This window comes from Periplaneta americana, chromosome 17, assembly GCF_040183065.1.
Source record: "Periplaneta americana isolate PAMFEO1 chromosome 17, P.americana_PAMFEO1_priV1, whole genome shotgun sequence".
Lineage (NCBI taxonomy): Eukaryota > Metazoa > Arthropoda > Insecta > Blattodea > Blattidae > Periplaneta > Periplaneta americana.
Genome location: NC_091133.1, coordinates 107807239 through 107828711, shown reverse-complemented (window position 1 = coordinate 107828711; position 21473 = coordinate 107807239). Strand labels below are relative to the sequence as shown.

The 21473-nt window shown below is 35.2% G+C and overlaps 1 protein-coding gene across 1 annotated transcript in view; it reads right to left on the bottom strand.

Moving 5' to 3' along the window:
• Nucleotides 1-19779, bottom strand: part of Hmgcr (HMG coenzyme A reductase) — a 136435-nt gene extending 116656 nt beyond the window's left edge. The window contains exon 1 of the mRNA XM_069816375.1: nt 19622-19779. Within this exon, the coding sequence (XP_069672476.1) occupies nt 19622-19699 (78 nt within the window). The 5' untranslated portion in view covers nt 19700-19779. The remainder of the gene's footprint in view (nt 1-19621) is intronic.
• Between the last annotated feature and the right edge of the window lie 1694 nt (nt 19780-21473).

The window sequence follows — 21473 nt, the reverse complement described above, 5'->3', positions numbered from 1 at the left end:
TAATTGTTATAGTAACAGAACATAACCTTCTGCGACAGTATTGGATTTCCAGCCTCCGTGACGTTTCCCTCGTTATCTTTCGATTGCATATCCGAGAATAATCGAAAACCTGAACTTTAATGAATAGGTGTACTTTAATGACATGCATTAAAGTACTGCTACCAGGTGTATAATTACTACATTTCGGCATGGTCGAGCATAAAAAAATAAAATTTACTGTCACACCCTGCATGTCTGAATAACTTTTCCGAATACTGGTATCATATTGTACAGTTTATGTCCAACAGCTTTTGTATAAAACCATTTTTTTGTAAAATTAAAATTTAAGAAGTTATTAGCAATATTCCATACTTATTGCTCACCCTGTAAGTTATATTATACCTTCATTTAACGACACTTCTGGACGGCAGATGCTAGTAGGAGTTAACAACACGGTAATACACAAATTTTGGCACTGCATATAACGCAAAAGAAATTAGCTAGAATTCTGTCTCGGCTCTTGGACATAAAATATTTGTCCATGACGTCCTGTGACGTATCGGTGGAAGCTCGGCGTCGTGCTTACCGCGTATCGCAGGAAATCCTAGTGCTCTACTCGCTCCAGCAACAAGCACTGGAATGCGGACTCCAGGCTTCGCCCCGCGCGTTTCACCTCAAACTTCACTTCAGTTACGTGATGCTACGCACGTGCTATAGACAGGAATCAAATTCCTAGCGTCACTCGCTCCACGGCAAACACCCAAACAATCTTACCGCTATTGTATTCCATGTAAGGCCAGTCTATCAATCTTCTGTTATTTCAATTTACCTCCACCTTCTCTTCTTCTGTTTCTCCATTTTCTTCTCCATTCCTCCATTAACTTCTCAGCCACCGGCGTAGCTCAGTCGGCTGAGACGTTTGCCTGCCGATTCGGAATTGCGCTCGGACGTGGGTTCGATTCCCGCTTGGGCTGAATACCTGGTTGGGGATTTTCCCGAGGTATTCTCCATCGTAAGACGAGTTTCAGATAATCTATTGACGAATCCTCGGCCTCATCTTGCCAGATACCACCTCGCTATCACCAATACCATCGACGCCAAATAATCTACTGTACTCCAACCACGAGAAAGTCTCCAGGGAATGAAACGAAGCGGGGTGATGCTGTGAATGAATGTTGATGTCATAAGATGTCATAAGGTCACACACGTGGGTACTCGTATCTCTATTGGCTATCTCAAAGCACAAACGATAACACTGATATACACATTTTTATACTACCTTAGTTACAAAATTAGATCACTGTTAACCTCCTGGTCTTTTAATCCCTCCATACGGGAAATAACATATGCAGGAGAGCGCATGATTTTTAAACTGACGTTATAACTCCAATATTATCTATCTACTTCGTTCCAATAGATTACGCAATAGTAAGCACATTCCTTTAACGGTTTATCTCCTGGTTGGAGAAAGTAGTAGTTGGTACAGCGTCGTTAAATAACCCAAGTAAAAAAAAATAAGTTCCCCTTCAATTTCCTTCCCTACTCTTTATTTTCTCTGCATTCCATTTTCCTCTTTGTTTTCGTCTTCTCTTCTTGTGCTCTTTCATCTCTTCCTCTGTATTCTACCATTTATTCCGCTTCTCCTTCTTCGACTTTCCTCTTTCATTCTTGATATATTTTCTTCTACATACTTTTCTTCTCATCTGCGCCTTTCTTCTACATTTCTCTATTTCCTTCTCAATTCCCTTTCTACCTTCCGTCTTTCGTCAGTATTTCTCCATCGTTCCTCCATTACATTTCCTTTTCCAATCATATATTCCTGTACTTCTGCATTCCTCAATTATCTTTCTATTCTTTTGCACGCGATCTCTTCTTCAATTTCTTAATTTCCTTCCCCTCCTCAGGGATGCTGACGTTATAAGTAACGACTTTTGGCTGGTAATGACAAGAATTTAATAAAATTATGGAGACTAGCGACAAATACATGGTAGCAGAAAAAAAGGAAACAGGCAAAACTGAAATTTTACAGGATCCAGTCTAGGAGAATAGAGATAATTACATCAATGAAAGACGGGAAGCAAGTCGTACACTTAGGAATAAAAAAGAGAGATTACTTGATTAGAAAACTGAATGAAGTAGACACAAAAGTAAAAAAAAAAAAAAAGCATTAGAGGTTTGTATACGGGCATAAAAGAATTTAAGTGAAGATATCAGGCAAGGACAAACTTGATCAAGAATGAGAATGGTGACTTCCTTGCCATCCTAAACAAATAGAAAAACTAGTTTGGGCAACTACTAAATGTACATAGGCCAAATAGAAATGACAGGGGCGAAATTCAAATTCAAACTGCTGAACCATTTATACCCGAACCCACACTTTCTAAAGTCGAAACTGCGATGGAAAATCTGAAAAAGTACAAGTCTCCAGGTATCGATCAAATTCCAGATGAATTATTACAAGACGGTGGAAGCGCAGTATCTAGTGAAATTTATAAATCTGAACTTGCTATTTGGGAAAAGTAAATTGAACCAGAACAATACATAACTTTAAGAAAGGGGAAAAGGTCAACTATAGTAACTTTCGAGCAATTTCACTTTTGTTGACGTCATACAAAATTTTGTCGAATATTCTTTTGAAAAGATTAAAGTTCATAGGTAAATGAAATTATTGGGGATCATTAGTGTGGTTTTAGGCGTAAAAGATCGACTATTGATTAGATTTTGTTTAATCTACCGATATTGAAGAAAAAATGGGAGTATAAGGGCACAGTATATCAATTATTCATGGATTTCAAAAACGCATATGACTCGACTAAGAGAGAACTTTAATATACTAATCTTATTAAATTCGGTATTCCCAAGAAACTAGTTCGATTAATTAAAATGTGTCTCAGTGAAACTTACAGCACAGTCTGTATAGGCCAGTGTCTGTCTGACGATTTTCCAATTCACTGTGCGCTAGCTAAAGCAAGGAGATGAACCATCGTCTTTACTTTTTGACTTCGCTGTAGAATATGCAATTAGGAAAATCCAGGATAACAGAGAGGGTTTGGAATTAAACGGGTCACATCAGCTATTTTTTATGCGGATGACGTATGTTAGGAGAAAACCCACACACTATTCGGGGAAACACGGGAATTTTACTTGCAGTAAGTAATAACATAGGTTTGGAAACAAATACCTAAAAGACAAAGTATATGATTATGTCTCGTGACCAGAACATAGTACGAAATAGAAATAGAAATATAAAAACTGGAAATCTTTTGGAAGGTGAAAAAAATTCAAATATCTTGGAGCAACAGTAATAAATATAAATGACACTCGGGAAGAAATTAAACGCAGAATAAAAATGGAAAATTGCCTGTTATTATTCGGTTGAGAAGTTTTGTCATCCAGTCTGCTCTCAAAAAACCTAACAGAATTTATAAACAGTTATATTACCGGTTGTACTATATGGTTGCGAAACTTGGACTCTCACTTTGAAAGAGGAACAGAGGTTAAGGGTGTATGAGAATAAGGTGCTTCGGAAAATATTTGGGGTTAAGAGGGATAAATTATAGGAGAATGGAGAAAGTTACACAACGGAGTACTGCCCGATGGCGGGCTTATGTGAGGGCGACAATGAACCTTCGGGTTCCTTAAAAGCCATTTGTAAGTACAGAGGTGTGAAAATTATTAGAATAATCTTAATTTAAAGGTTTTTAATAGTTCCTTCACAAATATTAATTGAATTAATGAATATTGGTATATATTACTATACTGATGTAGGATATATTTACTACTAACAATGCCAGAAAGCATTATTGTACATTGGTATTTTTCTTATTTTACAATTGTTATGGGAATTCAGAAATTATTATATTATGTTGGCGGAATTGGAAACATCAAAAATTATATGCACAAAACAGATGTATACGTCACTGCCATCGTGATCTAAACCAGGCAGTAATGCAGGATGTGTGACGTCACTCGATGGGTCGGGCTTTTCTATTTGAGTATACGGAGCTGAGTGAAATATATTACTTTAATGCGTGTCGGTGCTCAATTTTATTTAGTGTAATGTGTGTATAAGATACGTTCACTTCTTACTGCATAATATGTTGCAGAAATAATTACAAAACTGTGTTATTTTAATGTGAACGGAGTTTTTCATGTTAACATAACCTGCTTGCATCAACATTTTAAGTTTGGAATGGAAGCTATTTTGAGATTTAATAAAGAAGAATTATTTATATTGTGATTTTAATTTAGCACATCTATCTTCCTTACTTGTAGATAGAAAATTTACCACAGTCCCTCCTATGAAATTAGTGTAGGTACGTACGGTTGTGTGTTACTTCATCTGGTAGGTTAGATAAATAGAATTCAATACGACCCAGTATAGTAGGGAATAAATAAATAATACAATTAAATTGTTATTCAATGTAATGTGTGCATAAGTTCCGGCTAGTTCCATTTATTTGTTGCATAATGTGGCAGGAATAATTATAAAACTGTGTTATTTTTATGTGAAGAGAATTCACCATGTCAACATAACCTATTTGCGCCAACATTTTAAGTTGAGAACGAAAGTTATTGTGAGATTTAGTAAAGAGAAATATATTTAGGATAAACTTCAGAACACGGTTATCTTCCTTACTTATAGGTAGAAAATTCACCACAGTCCCTCCTAAGAAATGTACATACGGTTATATTACTTAACTAGGGTTAAACGAGCGCTGAGATATAATTCCGGTAACTTCTGAACTGAAAACAGTTGAATTTATTTTTTGTGGAGATGCATTTCATCCTCTAAGCAAGGCATAATAAAAGCCTGAACTAACTGAACTAATTAGTATATGCAAGGTGTATGAATACGAAGGGAACTACCTCAGCGCTAGTTTAGCCCTGGTAACATATTAAACTAATCAGACTGGAGTACCGTATGAAACGAATAAATACAATTGAAGTGTAGACAAATTGCATTTACAAGTTATACGTAGCGTTATCTTAATTATTATGCATAATTGCGAATACAGAAATAAGGCAAGTACTGATAGAGTAAACATAACCTATAATGTCAACACATCAAAATATGCGTGCGATGCAACTGAAAATTATTGAAACGTGCTTAAATGAATGTGCAAGAATTTCGTAATGAAGCGAGCGTGCTTTATTTCAATTAATTACAATACTAGATACTGTAACAGTAATGAAAACTATAAGGTATAATTTTTCATAATATACTATATGTATCTTGCTTTTAGTTCAAATTGTGTATATTATCAAACGTATTATTTATAATGTAGATTGTTCACACATAAGAAGGGCGCAATAATTTAAATTTAATAAAACAAATACGGTGAACTAACAAAAATGGATTAGACAAGAGTAACATCAGTAACGCTGCACTTAGGCCTAATCATAATTTACTTTACATCCCAGTCAATGTTTCACTTTCACGTGTATATTATTACACATATTTACTGTTTATAACACCAAAAATTCACTTAACCACATAAGGGCGCAATATTTAATCGAAATAAAGGCAGGTATCACACATACGAACTTTGCCTGCAACAACGTAATTTTCACACCAAAAATAATATTATACCTTACGTTGCAAGTGAATTGTGTCTCAAGTGTCTCACAGTCACTGTTTAAAATTTTACTGACGCAATTACACTGCATTTCAGAGAAATATATGTTATTTTTCATGTACTGCAACTAATTGATATGGTTGAAAGACCGCTAACAGCTGTTAAGCGAGTCACGTGGTCTGCCTTACGGCCTGTATTAGATCACGACGGCAGTGTATACGTTCATTTGAACCTTCATAACAATGTAAACGCAAAGAACAATTTGTTTAAAGCATTTCTTAATTAATTTTTTTATGTTTCCAATTCCGCCAACATAATATAATAATTTCTGAATTCCCATAACAATTGTAAAATAAGAAAAATATCATTGTACAACAATGGTTTCCGGCATTGTTAGTAGTAAATATATCCTACATCAGTATAGTAATATTCAGGGAACGGATTTATATGGACTAAAAATATATGAAATATGTAAATATATATGTAGTTATTTTTACCAAAATATGGAATTAAATATGGATTTTTACCAAAATATGGAATTAAATATGGACTTAAAATTATAAAAAAAATGACTATGTACGTTAAATATTGGTACATTTTAATCAAACTAAACAAAAAATATAATGGACGTACCTTATCTTCCAATGTAGTTTCAACAAAACACAATTTTTATTGTCTGTTACCATAACAATAGGTTACAAACATTTCTTTCAAGTGCTGAAAAGTGAATCTTCTTCTATTGTCTCTGAGGATAGATTTATACTGACTAAAAGAGCGTTCGACGTCACAAGAAGTAACTGGTACATAATTCAATTTCACAATGTCTGCTGGGGATAAGTCCAAGTTAATCTTCACTGTTGATTCACCACTCATCACAGCAACAACCTTTTGTAGTTCTTCATATCCAGGGTTTTTTGAAAGTACAGTGTCCACCTTAGCTCTTACTGCATCTGCAACTTTACCTCTACCACGATTCAGTTGTTCCACAGTACTATTTATAATTTCAAAACTTTCAGATAGTGAAAGATGCCTATTTTGGAGACTTTTGAGCGTTTTTATGATGCATGAAAATGTATGCTGAATGTGAGCTAAGTCATTCTTCACACTTATGTCACAGGTAACTGTTTTCGCAGTATCAATTGAGACTGCATCTTCAGAGTCCAATGCAAGGAGAACATTGTTAATAGAGTCTATATGTTCGGCATAATATTCAACTGCTTCTAGCCATGTACCCCATCTAGTTAAAATTGGCTTTGGTGGCAATGGAATTTCAGGGTACATTTCTTTCAACACGTTAACTCTACTGGGAGCTTTGAGAAATACTTTTTTCACTGATGAAATCAACAAATCTACTTTAGGGAAATTGTCTCTGACCACTTCTGCCACACGATGAAATGCATGCGCCACACAAGTAAAATGAGTCAATTTAGGATATACAGCAGATAATGCTTGTCCAGCTTTGACCATATAAGGGGCAGCATCGCTAATAAAGAATAACACATTATCGTACATAATACCCTTTGGCCACAGGATACCCATAGCTTCGTTGAACAGTTTAACTATAGTTTTGTTATTGCACTTTTCTAGAACATCACAATGTAAAAGAATTCGTTCAGAATATTGTTCACTTAACAAACCGATAACTACATTACCAACAAGTCTACCTTCTTTGTCGGGAGTCTCATCAATGGAAACCCAAATTGAACTATCTTTAATTTCATCTCTTATCTTCTGTATTGTCTCATCGTAGATGGATGGAGCATACGTCTTCCTAAGTGTTGACTCATCCGGGATTGTATGTTGAGTATATTTTTCAAGGAATTCCCTGAAGACCTTATTCTTTAGTTTGTAGAGAGGAATATCAGCAGAGATGAGAGAACGGCACAGGTCGATGTTAAACTCAGATCTTACATTCGATGTTGTTGGTTGTGTTAAAAACAATTGTCTCTGCTTGGAATTTAGTTGTTTGTTGGCCTGATGTTTACTAGTTGTAATGTGTTGTTGCACCAGGAACTTTTGTGTAGATGATACTGCACACTGACACAAATTACAAAATAATATTTTATTGTCAGTTGATAAACCATCTTCTTTAAATTCTGAAATGTAACTTGTTAGTTTTGATTTTAAATTGACTGAATGACGTACTTTTGGCATATTTACCGTCTTTATAGTATGATTTACAAAACTGAACCTATGTGTACTCTGACTGGCATTTAACTGTTGAGCTGCACAACTGAAGTCTGTTAAAAATTTTAAATTAAATTAATACAGTTTTGTAACTTACTTTCCCATTGTTGATAGGACTGCTAATTTTCAAATAACTCTGATGTTAAAGGGATTACTGAACATGTGTTTAAATCTCTATTGTTGAAATGTATTTTTAAAAGTTAATGGAATTTTGTTTTGTTTTATTGTTAAACCTAATATAATATGGACTGTTTTATATGAAATATGGAAAATATATGGAAATTAACGAAAATATGGAAAAATATGGAAAATAAAAGTAGGATTTTTCAACCCTACACATTGTGAAACATAAAGATAATGCAAAATATAAATTATATTAGCTTTATAAGTAAATATGTATTTACATATAAATCCTTTCCCTGGAATATTATATACCAATATTCATCAATTCAATGAATATTTGTGAAGGAACTATTAAAAAACCTTTAAAATTAAGATTATTCTAATAATTTTCACACCTCTGTAAGTAGGGCCTAAGTATGTAGTAGCAGTGTCATCGTCCGTGCAAGTTATCTTGGTAGCTGGATTCCCTAGAGTAGTCTGCCTTCAGTGTAGCTATCTGTTTTCTACTTCGAGCGTAAGTAGTTCTACTGACTGTTGCAAAACATCGCTAGATATTTATTTCAGGTGAGTTCGCACCTCCAATGTTGCGAAAAGCACCATTAAGGATGTCAATAATGCAATTTGTCTGTCTGCTCACCTGTCTACTTGTCTATCTGCCTTTCAAATGCTGGCTGGTTGATTGTGGTGCGTTAACAGTTTGTGACGTAGAGGCTTTTATCAGAAGTTCGTGTTATACGACTTTGGACAGAGCGTTTTGAATACGTAATGTGTATACAGGGTGGAAGGTAACCACTGCACCAAAATAAAACTGGTAATAGATCATGAGGAGATATTTAACTCACACATGTAAGGTCAATTAAACAGTGTTCATGGGTTAGATAATAAACATACAATATATATATATATATATATATATATATATATATATATATATATATATATATATATATAAAACACAGTTGTATGAACACTTTACAAATGATGATAATTAAGATTGGTAAAATTCAAACATGTTTCGGAGGGTGCCCCTCCATCTTCAGTGACATTACCACGACTGTAAAAGGAATATATATATATATATATATATAAGGTTCGTGGATAGTTATGTTTAAAAAATAAAATACAAAAATATACGATGTCTGAATATTAATATTAAATTCTTGTAAGACTAGAAAAGGTTCAGAGCTTAATGACCAGTGTGTGTTTTAATCAAAAATATAAAAGAATAAAAGATATAAAAGACTAAAATAGATAAAACTGGTATTTATAAAAAAAATTAACATCATAAAAAGTAAGTACTATCTAATAGTAAAAAAACATGTATCATGTATTAAAAAGTACAAAAAGTAAATGATACATGTTTTTTTACTATTAGATAGTACTTACTTTTTATGATGTTCATTTTTTTATAAATACCAGTTTTATTTATTTTAACCTTTTATATCTTTTATTCTTTTATATTTTTTAATAAAACGCACACTGGTCATTAAGCTCTGAACCTTTTCTAGTCTTACAAGAATTTAATATTAATATTCAGACATCGTATATTTTTGTATTTTATTTTTTAAACATAACTATCCACGAACCTTATATATATTTATTTTCATTTTGCAGTCGTGGTAATGTCACTGAAGATGGAGGGGCACCCTCCGAAACATGTTTGAATTTTACCAATCTTAATTATCATCATTTGTAAAGTGTTCATACAACTGTGTTTATATATATATATATTGTATGTTTATTATCATGAGGAGAGGTTGAAAAATCTAAATAAGTTTTTCTAACATTCATCGTTTTAGGGGAAATGGTTATGTTTCTATGAAAAATTTGACAACATCACGGCTACTGCAGTAACTCTAGCAACGCGACAGTACCGTCAGGCTGCATGACCTAAAGTGGTGCAACACATATTGAAGCAGTGGTGAATTAAGTAAGAAGGGGAAACAGAAATATTGGAAAAGGTACGATTTTACAGTTGGTCTGTCTACAATAAACCTCACAGGTTCTACTAGATCGAGCTATGATTTCCTTGGCAAATCATAGGCTGGAAAATAGAGGGACCATAGAAACAGGCAGAGTTATCCGATTCCCTCCCAAACACGTAGCCCCATTCCCTCCCGAAAAAAAGGTACAGGTCTATTTCTTCCCATCTCAAAGCAACTTCAAGGAGGTTATGGGTCAATTCCCTCCCCCTCATCTGAAATGGAAACACAACTTCTCGTTCCACTTACAGACTGCGGACTGTCATAAGTTCAAATTAATATCCGTAGCTTTCCGTTTAGCACAATTGCGAATTATGTATGTATGTATGTATGTATTTATTCACACTGCAAATTTATATATACCCGGTGGCAGTGGTAACTAATTACACTCAATAATGACAATTAATAATAAAGACAACTAATAAAAAACAATAATTAATAATAATAATAATGATGATAATAATAATAATAATAATAATAATAGTACTAATACTACTACTACTACTACTACTACTACTAATAATAATAATAATAATAATAAAATAATTATAGGCCTAATAACAAGGAGCATCCTAAATTAAATGAAACATGGTCACTTAAAATAACATTTAAAGTAAACCTAATTTGTATCTTAACCCTAAGTTCGAACTAAGACCCACGAGTGTGACAGGTTCATACCTGCACAAGTACCTTTCGGCACTACACTTATTTCGCTGTCAACTCACTCACTGCACTGATTCTACCTGATTTCACTAACACTTCTAAACATTTCACTGTTCAAATACATTGCACAGCCATTTAACTGACACCAACACACTTCACTTACACAATAGACTTGACTGACACTACACACTTCACTCACACAACACACTTCCTCACTGATAGAACACTTCAAATAACAAGATATCAATTACAACCTTTAAGAAATGTGTATAATATACTACCGTCTATTAGTAAAGTCCTTAAGCCTATTTTTAAATACATTTTTGGTTATTGGTAAAGCCTTTAGTAAGTATGCAGGTAAAGCATTCTAGTCCCTGATAGTACGATTGAGAAAAGAAAACTTTCCAGTGTCCGTCCTCTGTCTTCTTTCCCTCAATTTATATGAGTGGTCGTTCCTTGACGAGTAATTTGACGGCTGCAACCTATTTTTTATTTCTCTCCAGGCAGGCTCACCTCTGTATGTTTTGAACATTGCGCATAATCGAATTCGCGTTCTCCGGTCCGTGAGTGTGTCCCATTTTAATGGTAAATTATTACGACAACACCTGAGAGCCCGTTTTTGAATCTTTTCCAGTGTCTTTATATGTTCTAATCTGTAAAGATCCCAACATGCAGCACCATATTCCATTACTGGACGAACTAGTGATTTATATGCAATCTCTTTGGATTTATCAGAGCCTTTCCTTAGTACCCTCATCACAAAGTGTAATGCCCTCCATGCCTTTCCCGCTGTGTCAGTAACGTGTTCCCCTCAGCCGAGATCGCTGCTAAATGTTATTATATCTCGGTTCAGGATATCGGAACTAAAGCATTCATGGTTATGCTCAATATTTCGTTCAATCATTATTTCAGAATTTGAATCAGTTTTAATGAAGCACTTACACGTTTTTTATGTATGTCCATCTCTGTACATCGTCCTTTAATGTCTTCTGAAAACTGAATTCAAATCCATTACATAAAATTAAGTCATTTGTACGTCGTCCTTCAATGTTTTCTGGAAACTGAATTTAAATCCACTACATAAAATTAAGCCCTTTTCCCTTCTCACATAAAATTTTCGTTACCTCAATCATAGTAGTAACTAATCCAATACAACCACTTAACTGTTACATTAAGCCTACATGTCAACACTGTTACAAAGTAAGCACAGAACTACAGCGCTAGAAGTGAACAGCGTATGGGCTATTCCATATGAAATCGATCAGTAAAACACCTCGCACTTTTTTAATACTCTAATTTCTTTCCCTATTTATACAAGGTGCTGAGGAGAGTGCATTTGCAAAAATATACTATCGAAAGTCAAACGGTTTTCGTATTGTTGAGCGACAAATTTAGCGTATTTTAGAAAAACAAGTCTCTTTCAGCGCTCAGAACTCTGGAACTATTTACTGCAGAACATTGAACGAGAGCTCATTTTGAAGCTGACATTTGGTAGGTTATAATAAGAAGAAATCCTTATTTTTATTGTATACAGAGAGACAGATAATCTGATTTTACTTACTTTTAGGCTTTTTGCCTATTTGTAAAAATGTAAAAAAATATTGAGAAAAAACCTTGCATTATTAAGAGGGATTCGGCATTGTTTGCTTAGTGTCACGGCAATAAGTTTCGGGGGTATTAAATAAATTATTTTCACACGCCTAGACTTGAAAGGCGCAACACAGCACGCACTGGCCGACAGATGAAGATAATCGAGCGTTGGGCGTCATTTTACTCCTGTGTTTATAAAAACCTGTGATAAAGCTAGCCCAGCTATGCGCTACTAGACGAAACATCACGTGTTTGTCTCCTGGCCTTGCTTGCCTAGGCTAGCTCCCGCCTCACAGTCAGCTGGTTAGCTCACGCGCGTACTATTTATTTTTTTATTTGATTTTTCAATACTATCTTATTAACGTTGCACTAGTAAAAAATATGTGTTTATTTGTACTTTCAATGCGGAATCTAACCATATATTTTTAAAATGTTTTTCGTGGGCAAAGGTGTTTTAATTAACAAAAATCTAAATTTATCCATTTCCGTAAAAGTAAGAAAAACTGTTTACATGTCAATATAAACTTTAACTTTTCAGCATCAAAATAAACCATGATTTTGATCATTGCGTGAAAGGGTTTCGGAGCCACAACAGTTTAAAGTTGCTAATTTTATGAAAATACGATAAATTAAAATATTTTTAATTTAAACACTATGAAGTTCTCCGTACGTAGATGAAATTACTGGGGATCATCAGGGCTGTTTTAGGCGTAATATTTCGACTATTTATCAGATTTTTTGTATTCGACAGTTAATGGAGAAAAAATGGGAGTATAAGGGTACAGTACATCAGTTATCCATAGATTTCAAAAAGGCATATGACTCGGTTAAGAGGGATGTATTATATGATATTCTTATTGAATTTTGTATTCCCAAGAAACTAGTTCGTTTAATTAAAATGTGTCTCAGTGAAACATACAGCAGAGTCCGTATAGGTCAGTTTCTATCTGATGCTTTTCCAATTCACTGAGGGCTAAAGCAGCACTATCACCTTTACTTTTTAACTTCGCTTTAGAATATGCCATTAGGAAAGTTCAGGATAACAGGCAGGGTTTGGAATTGAACGGGTTACATCAGCTTCTTGTCTATGCGGATGACATGAATATGTTAGGAGAAAAATCCACAAACGATTAGGGAAAACACGGAAATTTTACTTGAAGCAAGTAAAGCGATCGGTTTGGAAGTAAATCCCGAAAAGACAAAGTATATGATTATGTCTCGTGACCAGAATATTGTACGAAATGGAAATATAAAAATTGGAGATTTATCCTTCGAAGAGGTTGAAAGATTCAAATATCTTGGAGCAACAGTAACAAAAATATAAATGACACTCGGAAGGAAATCAAACTCAGAATAAATATGGGAAATGCATGTTATTATTCGGTTGAGAAGCTTTTGTCATTTAGTCTGCTGTCAAAAAATCTGAAAGTTAGAATTTATAAAACAGTTATATTACCGGTTGTTCTGTATGGTTGTGAAACTTGGACTCTCACTCTGAGAGAGGAACAGAGATTAAGGGTGTTTGAGAATAAGGTGCTTAGGAAAATATTTGGGGCTAAGCGGGATGAAGTTACAGGAGAATGGAGAAAGTTACACAACATAGAACTGCACGCATTGTATTCTTCGCCGGACATAATTAGGAACATTAAATCCAGACGTTTGAGATGGGCAGGGCATGTAGTACGTATGGGCGAATCCAGAAATGCATATAGAGTGTTAGTTGGGAGACCGGAGGGAAAAAGACCTTTGGGGAGGCCGAGACGTAGATGGGAGGATAATATTAAAATGGATTTGAGGGAGGTGGGATATGATGATAGAGACTGGATTAATCTTGCACAGGATAGGGACCGATGGCGGGCTTATGTAAGGACGGCAATGAACCTTCGGGTTCCTTAAAAGCCATTTGTAAGTAAGTAAATGAAGTTCTGATGCCTCAAACTTTGCACAAAGCATTGTATCATAGTTGTCTACGGACAGAAAAAGTTTCATTGTATTTAAAAATTGCAAGGTCAATTTTCTCTATATTTCGGTCGATTTGAGAAGGAATAGCCCGTATGAAGAAACAAAATCATCACAGTGCGTTCACAAAATAATATTCCTCCACGTAGCTATAGTAATGAGGAGGGAAGAGGGCTATTTGTATTTGTAAATAAAATTTAGCTGGGCGAGAAAGGGGATATTATCTTAGGACTTCAATCAACCGGGAGGAAATTGGGCTGTGGAAATTGATCGCGGGAGGGAACTGACCCACACCCGAAACAGGAGAGTAAACATTTCCTCCACATCTTGTTTGCTGAAAAATCTACTATGTAATGAGCACAGATCCATTTAGCTAGGAATACAGTTTTTTTTAATCTGTGGTGGGGAGAGAAATAAGAAAAATGTTCTGGTACAGATGCCTCAAACTAGCAAGCTGTCTCGTTCGCGCAGGCGCATAGAGCACTTCTCCCTACCACTGTCCGCCTACTACTGTGCACTGTGGACTAGAACGGTACAGCTCAGTTCTAATAACAGTTGAGAAGGCTGCATAGGGAGGGTACATCTTGAATACATTGTCAAGCGGTCAACTTTTCAGATAATATGACTATACCTGGGTATCGGAGCCTAGGTGGGCCCCCTCCGTTAGCTCTACTACTTCCCCTCTCCAGGCAGCTTCCTAGTTTGAGGCATCTGTACAGAGTGCGGCAAAGGAGTTAAAAAGCCGTTTACTGAGCAATGTGGGGAGAAATGGGTAAGGATCGATCGTCATTTATCAGCTTGTTCGATGTCATTTTAGTAATCATGGAGTCGTAGAGTATGCAGCATCGTGCTTGTTTTATCGAAACATTTTTAAAGAATAGTGATTCTGTTGTCAAAACATAGCGCCTCTTTAGTCTCCATTTTGATGTCGGCCACCACGCAGACGTTCTTAGCCGCAGTACTATACAGAAATGGGTAGAGAACTTCAGAATAACAGCATCAGCTTCTAATAAGAAACCAGGTTCGTATTTTTTTAGGAGAACGGGAACACTGTAACATGAATAGTGAACGCTACGTCCAAACGCTGACGAGATTTCTTCAATCTTAACTGCGTAGACGTCTTCGTGAGATTAAGACAGATGATATGGTTCCAGCAAGATGGTGTTACGGCTCATAACTACATTAAAGTTCTGCGCCTCATGTTTCCAGGGCACAACATTTCTCGGCGTGGCGACATTTCCTGGTCTCCCCGTTCGCCTGACCTCACCATCTGCGACTGTTTTCTGTGAGGTTATTTGAAGTCAAAAGTTTACATAAACAGGCTCCAAACATTCGATGACCTGAAGACTGCCATTGCCTAGGAAATCGCGACACGTAAATTCAGGGAGAGACTTGAAGAGTGCATTGAAAGAGACAGACTACATTTGAGGGACGTAATTTTCAAGAAAGGCAAAATGTATGTATCAATATCAAAATGGTATACAAAGCCAGTTTTCTGGGAAGTAACACATTTTTTTCTTATTTACATATCCGCTGCATTATTTCCATTTGAAAAGCATTCAAATCCTTTGCCGCACCTATACTAACTTTCGATTCAGGTTGGTTGAGTTAATTACTTATGTATCGCTTTGCTGTAACGGACTTACCAATGAACAAAAATGGTTATCATACAAATGCTGACGTAGGAAAACTTTAATTTATACCTAACAAAGCGCGGGTAATGCACATTTTATCTCGTAAAGTAGGCGAAACAATTTGCAAACACGTACTTGGGAGATGGACGTTATCTTTCAACTTTCGAATAACAGGCTTATTTTCGAATACGCTTACATAATCTACAATACAATATATTTTATTTGTCTCTGTAACTAGTCCTATTATCAATAATAAGTTCTCCGAAATAGCTACACAAAAACCCGAACGAATAGAACTTCGACTTTACACGTTGGTAGCCCGGATTCGAATTTCGACCGGTCGAACTGGAATTTGTGGTGCTTGGTGGTACATTTTTGCGGAGCACTGGCATTCCACCATTGCTCCATTAATCATTATGCGGTACTGTGCTATGTAGTTCACTTCCCACAGAACACAGAGGGCAACGTCTACGATGGTAAAAAGAACAACTTCGGCTCATTGTTCATAGGTGGGGAACCTTGGGTGTAGTCAAGTATCAAGTGTCCACCATTTCATAAAAAAATCACCGAAATTCTTCTACAGAAGTGAAAATAGAAAGCACTGCTTTGTCACTGAGGGCAAAAAAAACTTCAGGCAAAAATTGACAAAGGTAATACGAAATCTTCACAGACAGGATAGTGATAAGATGGTGGCTCAATCGGGCGAGATGAAACACAATGAAGAAATGGACGAGTGGCAAGAGTAAAACTTCCTCGAAGCCATTTTCCCTATCACAAATCTGTCCGAAATCGAATTCATCGTCGTCTTCCACTTCTTTCCCTAGGGCCACCAAAATAGTGTCACCATACCGGACTATAAACTAACCCATATGGATTAAATGGACAAACCGGGGAATGTATAACCTAGCACATCGTCGTTGTTCCTGCAATAACTCCTATGTGACATATTTATCGATTTTCAGATTTTTGCTCCATTAAATAACTTAAAAAGTGATACTCCAAATAATAGAATCTCCTATATGTAATTGTATTTCTTTCTTTCGAAAATATAAGAATTCACAATCCCCTTTGTACCACTGCTATAGAATGCATCAATGTGTTTTTCCTCCCTACTGATAAATTTTATATTCTGCACATAGAGTTATTGCAGGAACAACGACGACATGTATTCATTCATTCATTCATTCATTCATTCATTCATTCATTCATTCATTCATTCATTCATTCATATTTTCCCCAAGGGCAGAATTTTCATTGCAAATCCAGCATTCTCCATTATTATTGCACAGGTCACACCGTAACCATCTGTCACACCAGTAACCATAATTTTCCAAATTAATATTTCATTCCACAACCTGAATAAAGATAATATCGTTCTATGTTCCTGATTGTTGATGCCTTAAGTACAGACAAAAAAGATATTGTGCCTGAAAACTAAATAGATGCACAGGAATCTGATAGGGAGTTTCAGAAGTCAAATTTCCATGTTCTTTTCATGTCACACCCGTAAACATAATTTTCCAAATTAATATTTTATTCCACAACCTGAATAAAGATATTATTGTTCTATTTCTTGTTTTTGATGCCTTAAGGACAGAAAAAAATTATTGTGCCTGAAAACTAAATAGATGCACAGGAATTTGATAGGGAGTATCGGAAGTCAAATTTCCATGTCCTTTTCATGTCACACCCGTAACCATAATTTTCCAAATTAATATTTCATTCCACAACCTGAATAAAGATATTATTGTTCTATGTTCTTGATTGTTGGTACCTTAAGTACAGACAAAAAAAAAATATTGTGCCTGAAAAGTAAATAGATGCACAGGAATCTGATAGGGAGTGTCAGAAGTAAAATTTCCATGTCCTTTTCATATCACACCCGTAACCATAATTTTCCAAATTAATATTTCATTCCACAACCTGAATAAAGATATTATTGTTCTATGTTCTTGATTGTTCGTGCCTTAAGTACAGACAAAAAAAAAGATTGTGCCTGAAAACTAAATAGATGCACAGGAATCTGATAGGGAGTGTCAGAAGTCAAATTCCCATGTACTTTTCATGTCACACCCGTAACCATAATTTTCCAAATTCATATTTCATTCCACAACCTGAATAAAGATATTATTGTTCTATGTTCTTGATTGTTGGTGCCTTAAGTACAGGCAAAAAAAAGATATTGTGCCTGAAAACTATATAGATGCACAGGAATCTGATAGGGAGTGTCAGAAGTCAAATTTCCATGTCCTTTTCATGTCACACTCGTAACCATAATTTTCCAAATTAATATTTCATTCCACAGCCTGAATGAAGATATTATTGTTCTATGTTCTGGATTGTTGGTGCCTTAAGTACAGACAAAAAAAATTATTGTGCCTGAAAACTAAATAGATGCACAGGAATCTGATAGGGAGTGTCAGAAGTCAAATTTCCATGTCCTTTTCATGTCACACCCGTAACCATTAAATATTAATTTCATTCTGACGTTTATAACAAATTAATTTCAAATATTTTCTCACAGACCCAAAGAACAACTTTAATTGTACTAATCCCCATTTTGGAAATTTTGCAAATACGTGCAGGCACAGATTTACATGCACGTTTATTTCTGCAGATGGATTGACTCATATATATATATATATATATATATATATATATATATATATATATATATATATATATATATAGATGATTGTGAATTATTGAAAAGTAGGCCTAGTAGAAATCTGAGCACCGTTTTCGTCCATGCAAATTTGAACTCGGACAATAGAGTGGAAAATCGACGCTCAGTCTATAATTTACTTTATCTAGGCCCTACTATTTACAATGAAATAATTTTAAATAACATTTATTTATTTATTATTTTGCTAATAATTGTAACAAAATATAATATATATACAGAAAAACTTTAGCTCGCCCCTGAAAGAGTAGAACTCGTGCTCAGGGGCGGATTCCTGAATTGAAATTAATAATTATACAATACAATTTTTCTTATGTCTACTATGCAATTATAGTATATAAATTTAAATTTACAATTTTTCAATTTTTATAAAATCCAAACATAACTTTTTAAATTTAATACTAGAACTATTAGAATTGACAAGATTAAGATATTTAAATATATATTTTTTATATATTCTTGGGCCTAAATTACTTACTTTCTGGCTTTTAAGGAACCCGGAGGTTCATTGCCGCCCTCACATAAGTCCGCCATTGGTCCCTATCCTGAGCAAGATTAATCCAGTCTCTACCATCATATCCTACCTCCCTCAAATTCATTTTAATATTATCTTCCCCTCTACGCCTCGGCCTCCCGAAAAGTCTTTTGCCCTCCGGCCTCCCAACTAACACTCTATATGCATTTCTGGATTCGCCCATACGTGCTACATGTCCTGCCCATCTCAAACGTCTGGATTTTCTGGTCCTAATTATGTCAGGTGAAGTATATCTAAATTACTACTATGATTAAATACTGTAATAGTGTTGCATTTTGGTTCAAACAATCTTAAAGAATTCATACCTTTTGTTTCATAACTATGAGAATACAATTCAAAATGATTTCGATTTTTATGTATATGAATTTTATTAATACAATATAATAAATTTGTCTTACGTTAAGTACATTAAAGTCTAAAAACAAATTTTGAGATGGAAAATCAATAGGTTTATGGAGACATATTTTAATTATTTTCTGTAATAAATAAAGTGGATTAAAATTGGATTTAAATGAGCTACCCCATCCTATAATTCCATACATAATTACCGATTGAAATAAAGTTAAAATATATTGTGCGTAATAAACTTATTGACAAGTAATTCCTCAATAAAACAAAATAATGTACTATTTTACGTAATTTATTACAAAGGTAATTAATGTGTTGGTTCCATTTTAAATGATTATCGAAAATTATGCCTACATTACCTTGTATTGTTCAAAGGCCTTAAGACTGCGTACCCAACTTCTTCGGTAGAAGAAATGAAGGCTTCCTTCGACGTACATTTCGCGGCTTCAACAAACAAATAAGGCCTAACTGACGCAGAGTTCTGACTTTTATATGCTGCTCGCTAGGTGATTTTCCTTCCCTACTCGAAATGAAGGAATTTCGTGTGTGATGGCTTCACAATTATCAGACCACGAGCGTATGGCGTGACGCGGCGTAACCAGTTCGAATCTAGTCTTCTCTCCCTTTTAAGACGAATCCAACGTGAAGCCAGCGACCCTCACGCATATACAAGGACAAACATTTTGCCATATTCTTTCGGCCGGACTCTGGATAAGATAAAGGTATTTTTATAGTTATTAAAACTATGTGGGGAACTGAGTCACAGTGTGGCGCTGGATGTAGATTAACTAGAAACAGGTCTTAAACTAGTACTGTTATCTTATACTGGGTGTTCAGTTCAAAGTGTGTCATGGCTCGCTGTATGCCGTCAAGTGGCTAGTCGATGAGCCTAGAGAATTCAATCTTCCTAAACTTCCGCAGAGGTGTATTACTTATCTGCCAGAGAAGTTGCCTAGCAAGTACGGCGTTCATTCAGAAGAGTACTTACCGATACGTACGGTAACGCCGGTAGTGGCAGGAATGTGAACTGTTTCGAAACATGTACTGAGGTGAGCTTTTTCTTACTATCGGGATATGGGGAGAGGGTTAAGACGATTACTTATGTATTTGTTGACATTAACGTCGACGGTCAACATGGACACGGAGCATTTGATTTGTATTGTGGAATGTTGCCGTACGCAACCGATGATAACAAATACCCTGCGTACGACTTGCCCGCGCAAAACACAGTTCGAAAGAGGTTATGGTAGCACACAGACCGTACAGACCGCCATCTGTTGCTACGTCGTTCAAGTTATACCGTACACGTTCTCAAGTTCAGATTGAACGCCTTGATTAATAGGCAACTTCTCTGACACAAAAGCTGAAACTCTCTTCAAATCGCTGACTCATCAACAGTGACGTCATGACACACTTTGAATTGAACACCCAGTAGTTACAAACCGAAACAACCGAGAATTTAATCTCTAGTAGATTACAAGTAAAGCGTCGCAAGTTTCCGTTGCTTTGTGATAATTATATTTAAAGCTGTCTCTTTCACACGTTTTTTTTCCAGAATGACTTATATAATAATCAGGATAAATTTTACCATTACTATATGTAACATTTATCATGACAAATAACATAGAAAAACCTCCAACTCATAGTGGGTTACAGTCTAACCTCAGTACAAAGGAAACCAAAAAGATAATAAACCCTATTTCAACAATAAATTTTATCAGTCCCGGAGTATTTCCTATATTTTAAATATGTTTATGCTCGACCATGCCGAAATGTAGTAATTATATACCTGATAGCAGCCCTTTAATGGACCTCATTAAAGTACACCTATTCATTAAAGTTCAGATGTTCCACCAATCAGAAAATACCATTGTAGCAATATGAAAGCGCAAGTATCGATTATTATCGGATATGCAATCGAAAGACAACTGTTTTCGCAGGAGTTCTGTGACAATTTTAGTAAACGCTGGCGGCGACATCACAACATTGAAACGTCACGGAGGCTGGAAATCCAATACTGTCGCAGAAGGTTATGTTGAAGAATCGATCCAAAATAAAATTGAAATCTCAAATACAATATTAAACTCAGTCGAAAAAAACAACACACAAATTAACATCAATTCACCGTCATCTTCCAGCCTTTCACAAAGCACATTCCCACAAATTAATTTCACCAATTGCACAATAAATCACCTATATTTGAAATAAAGT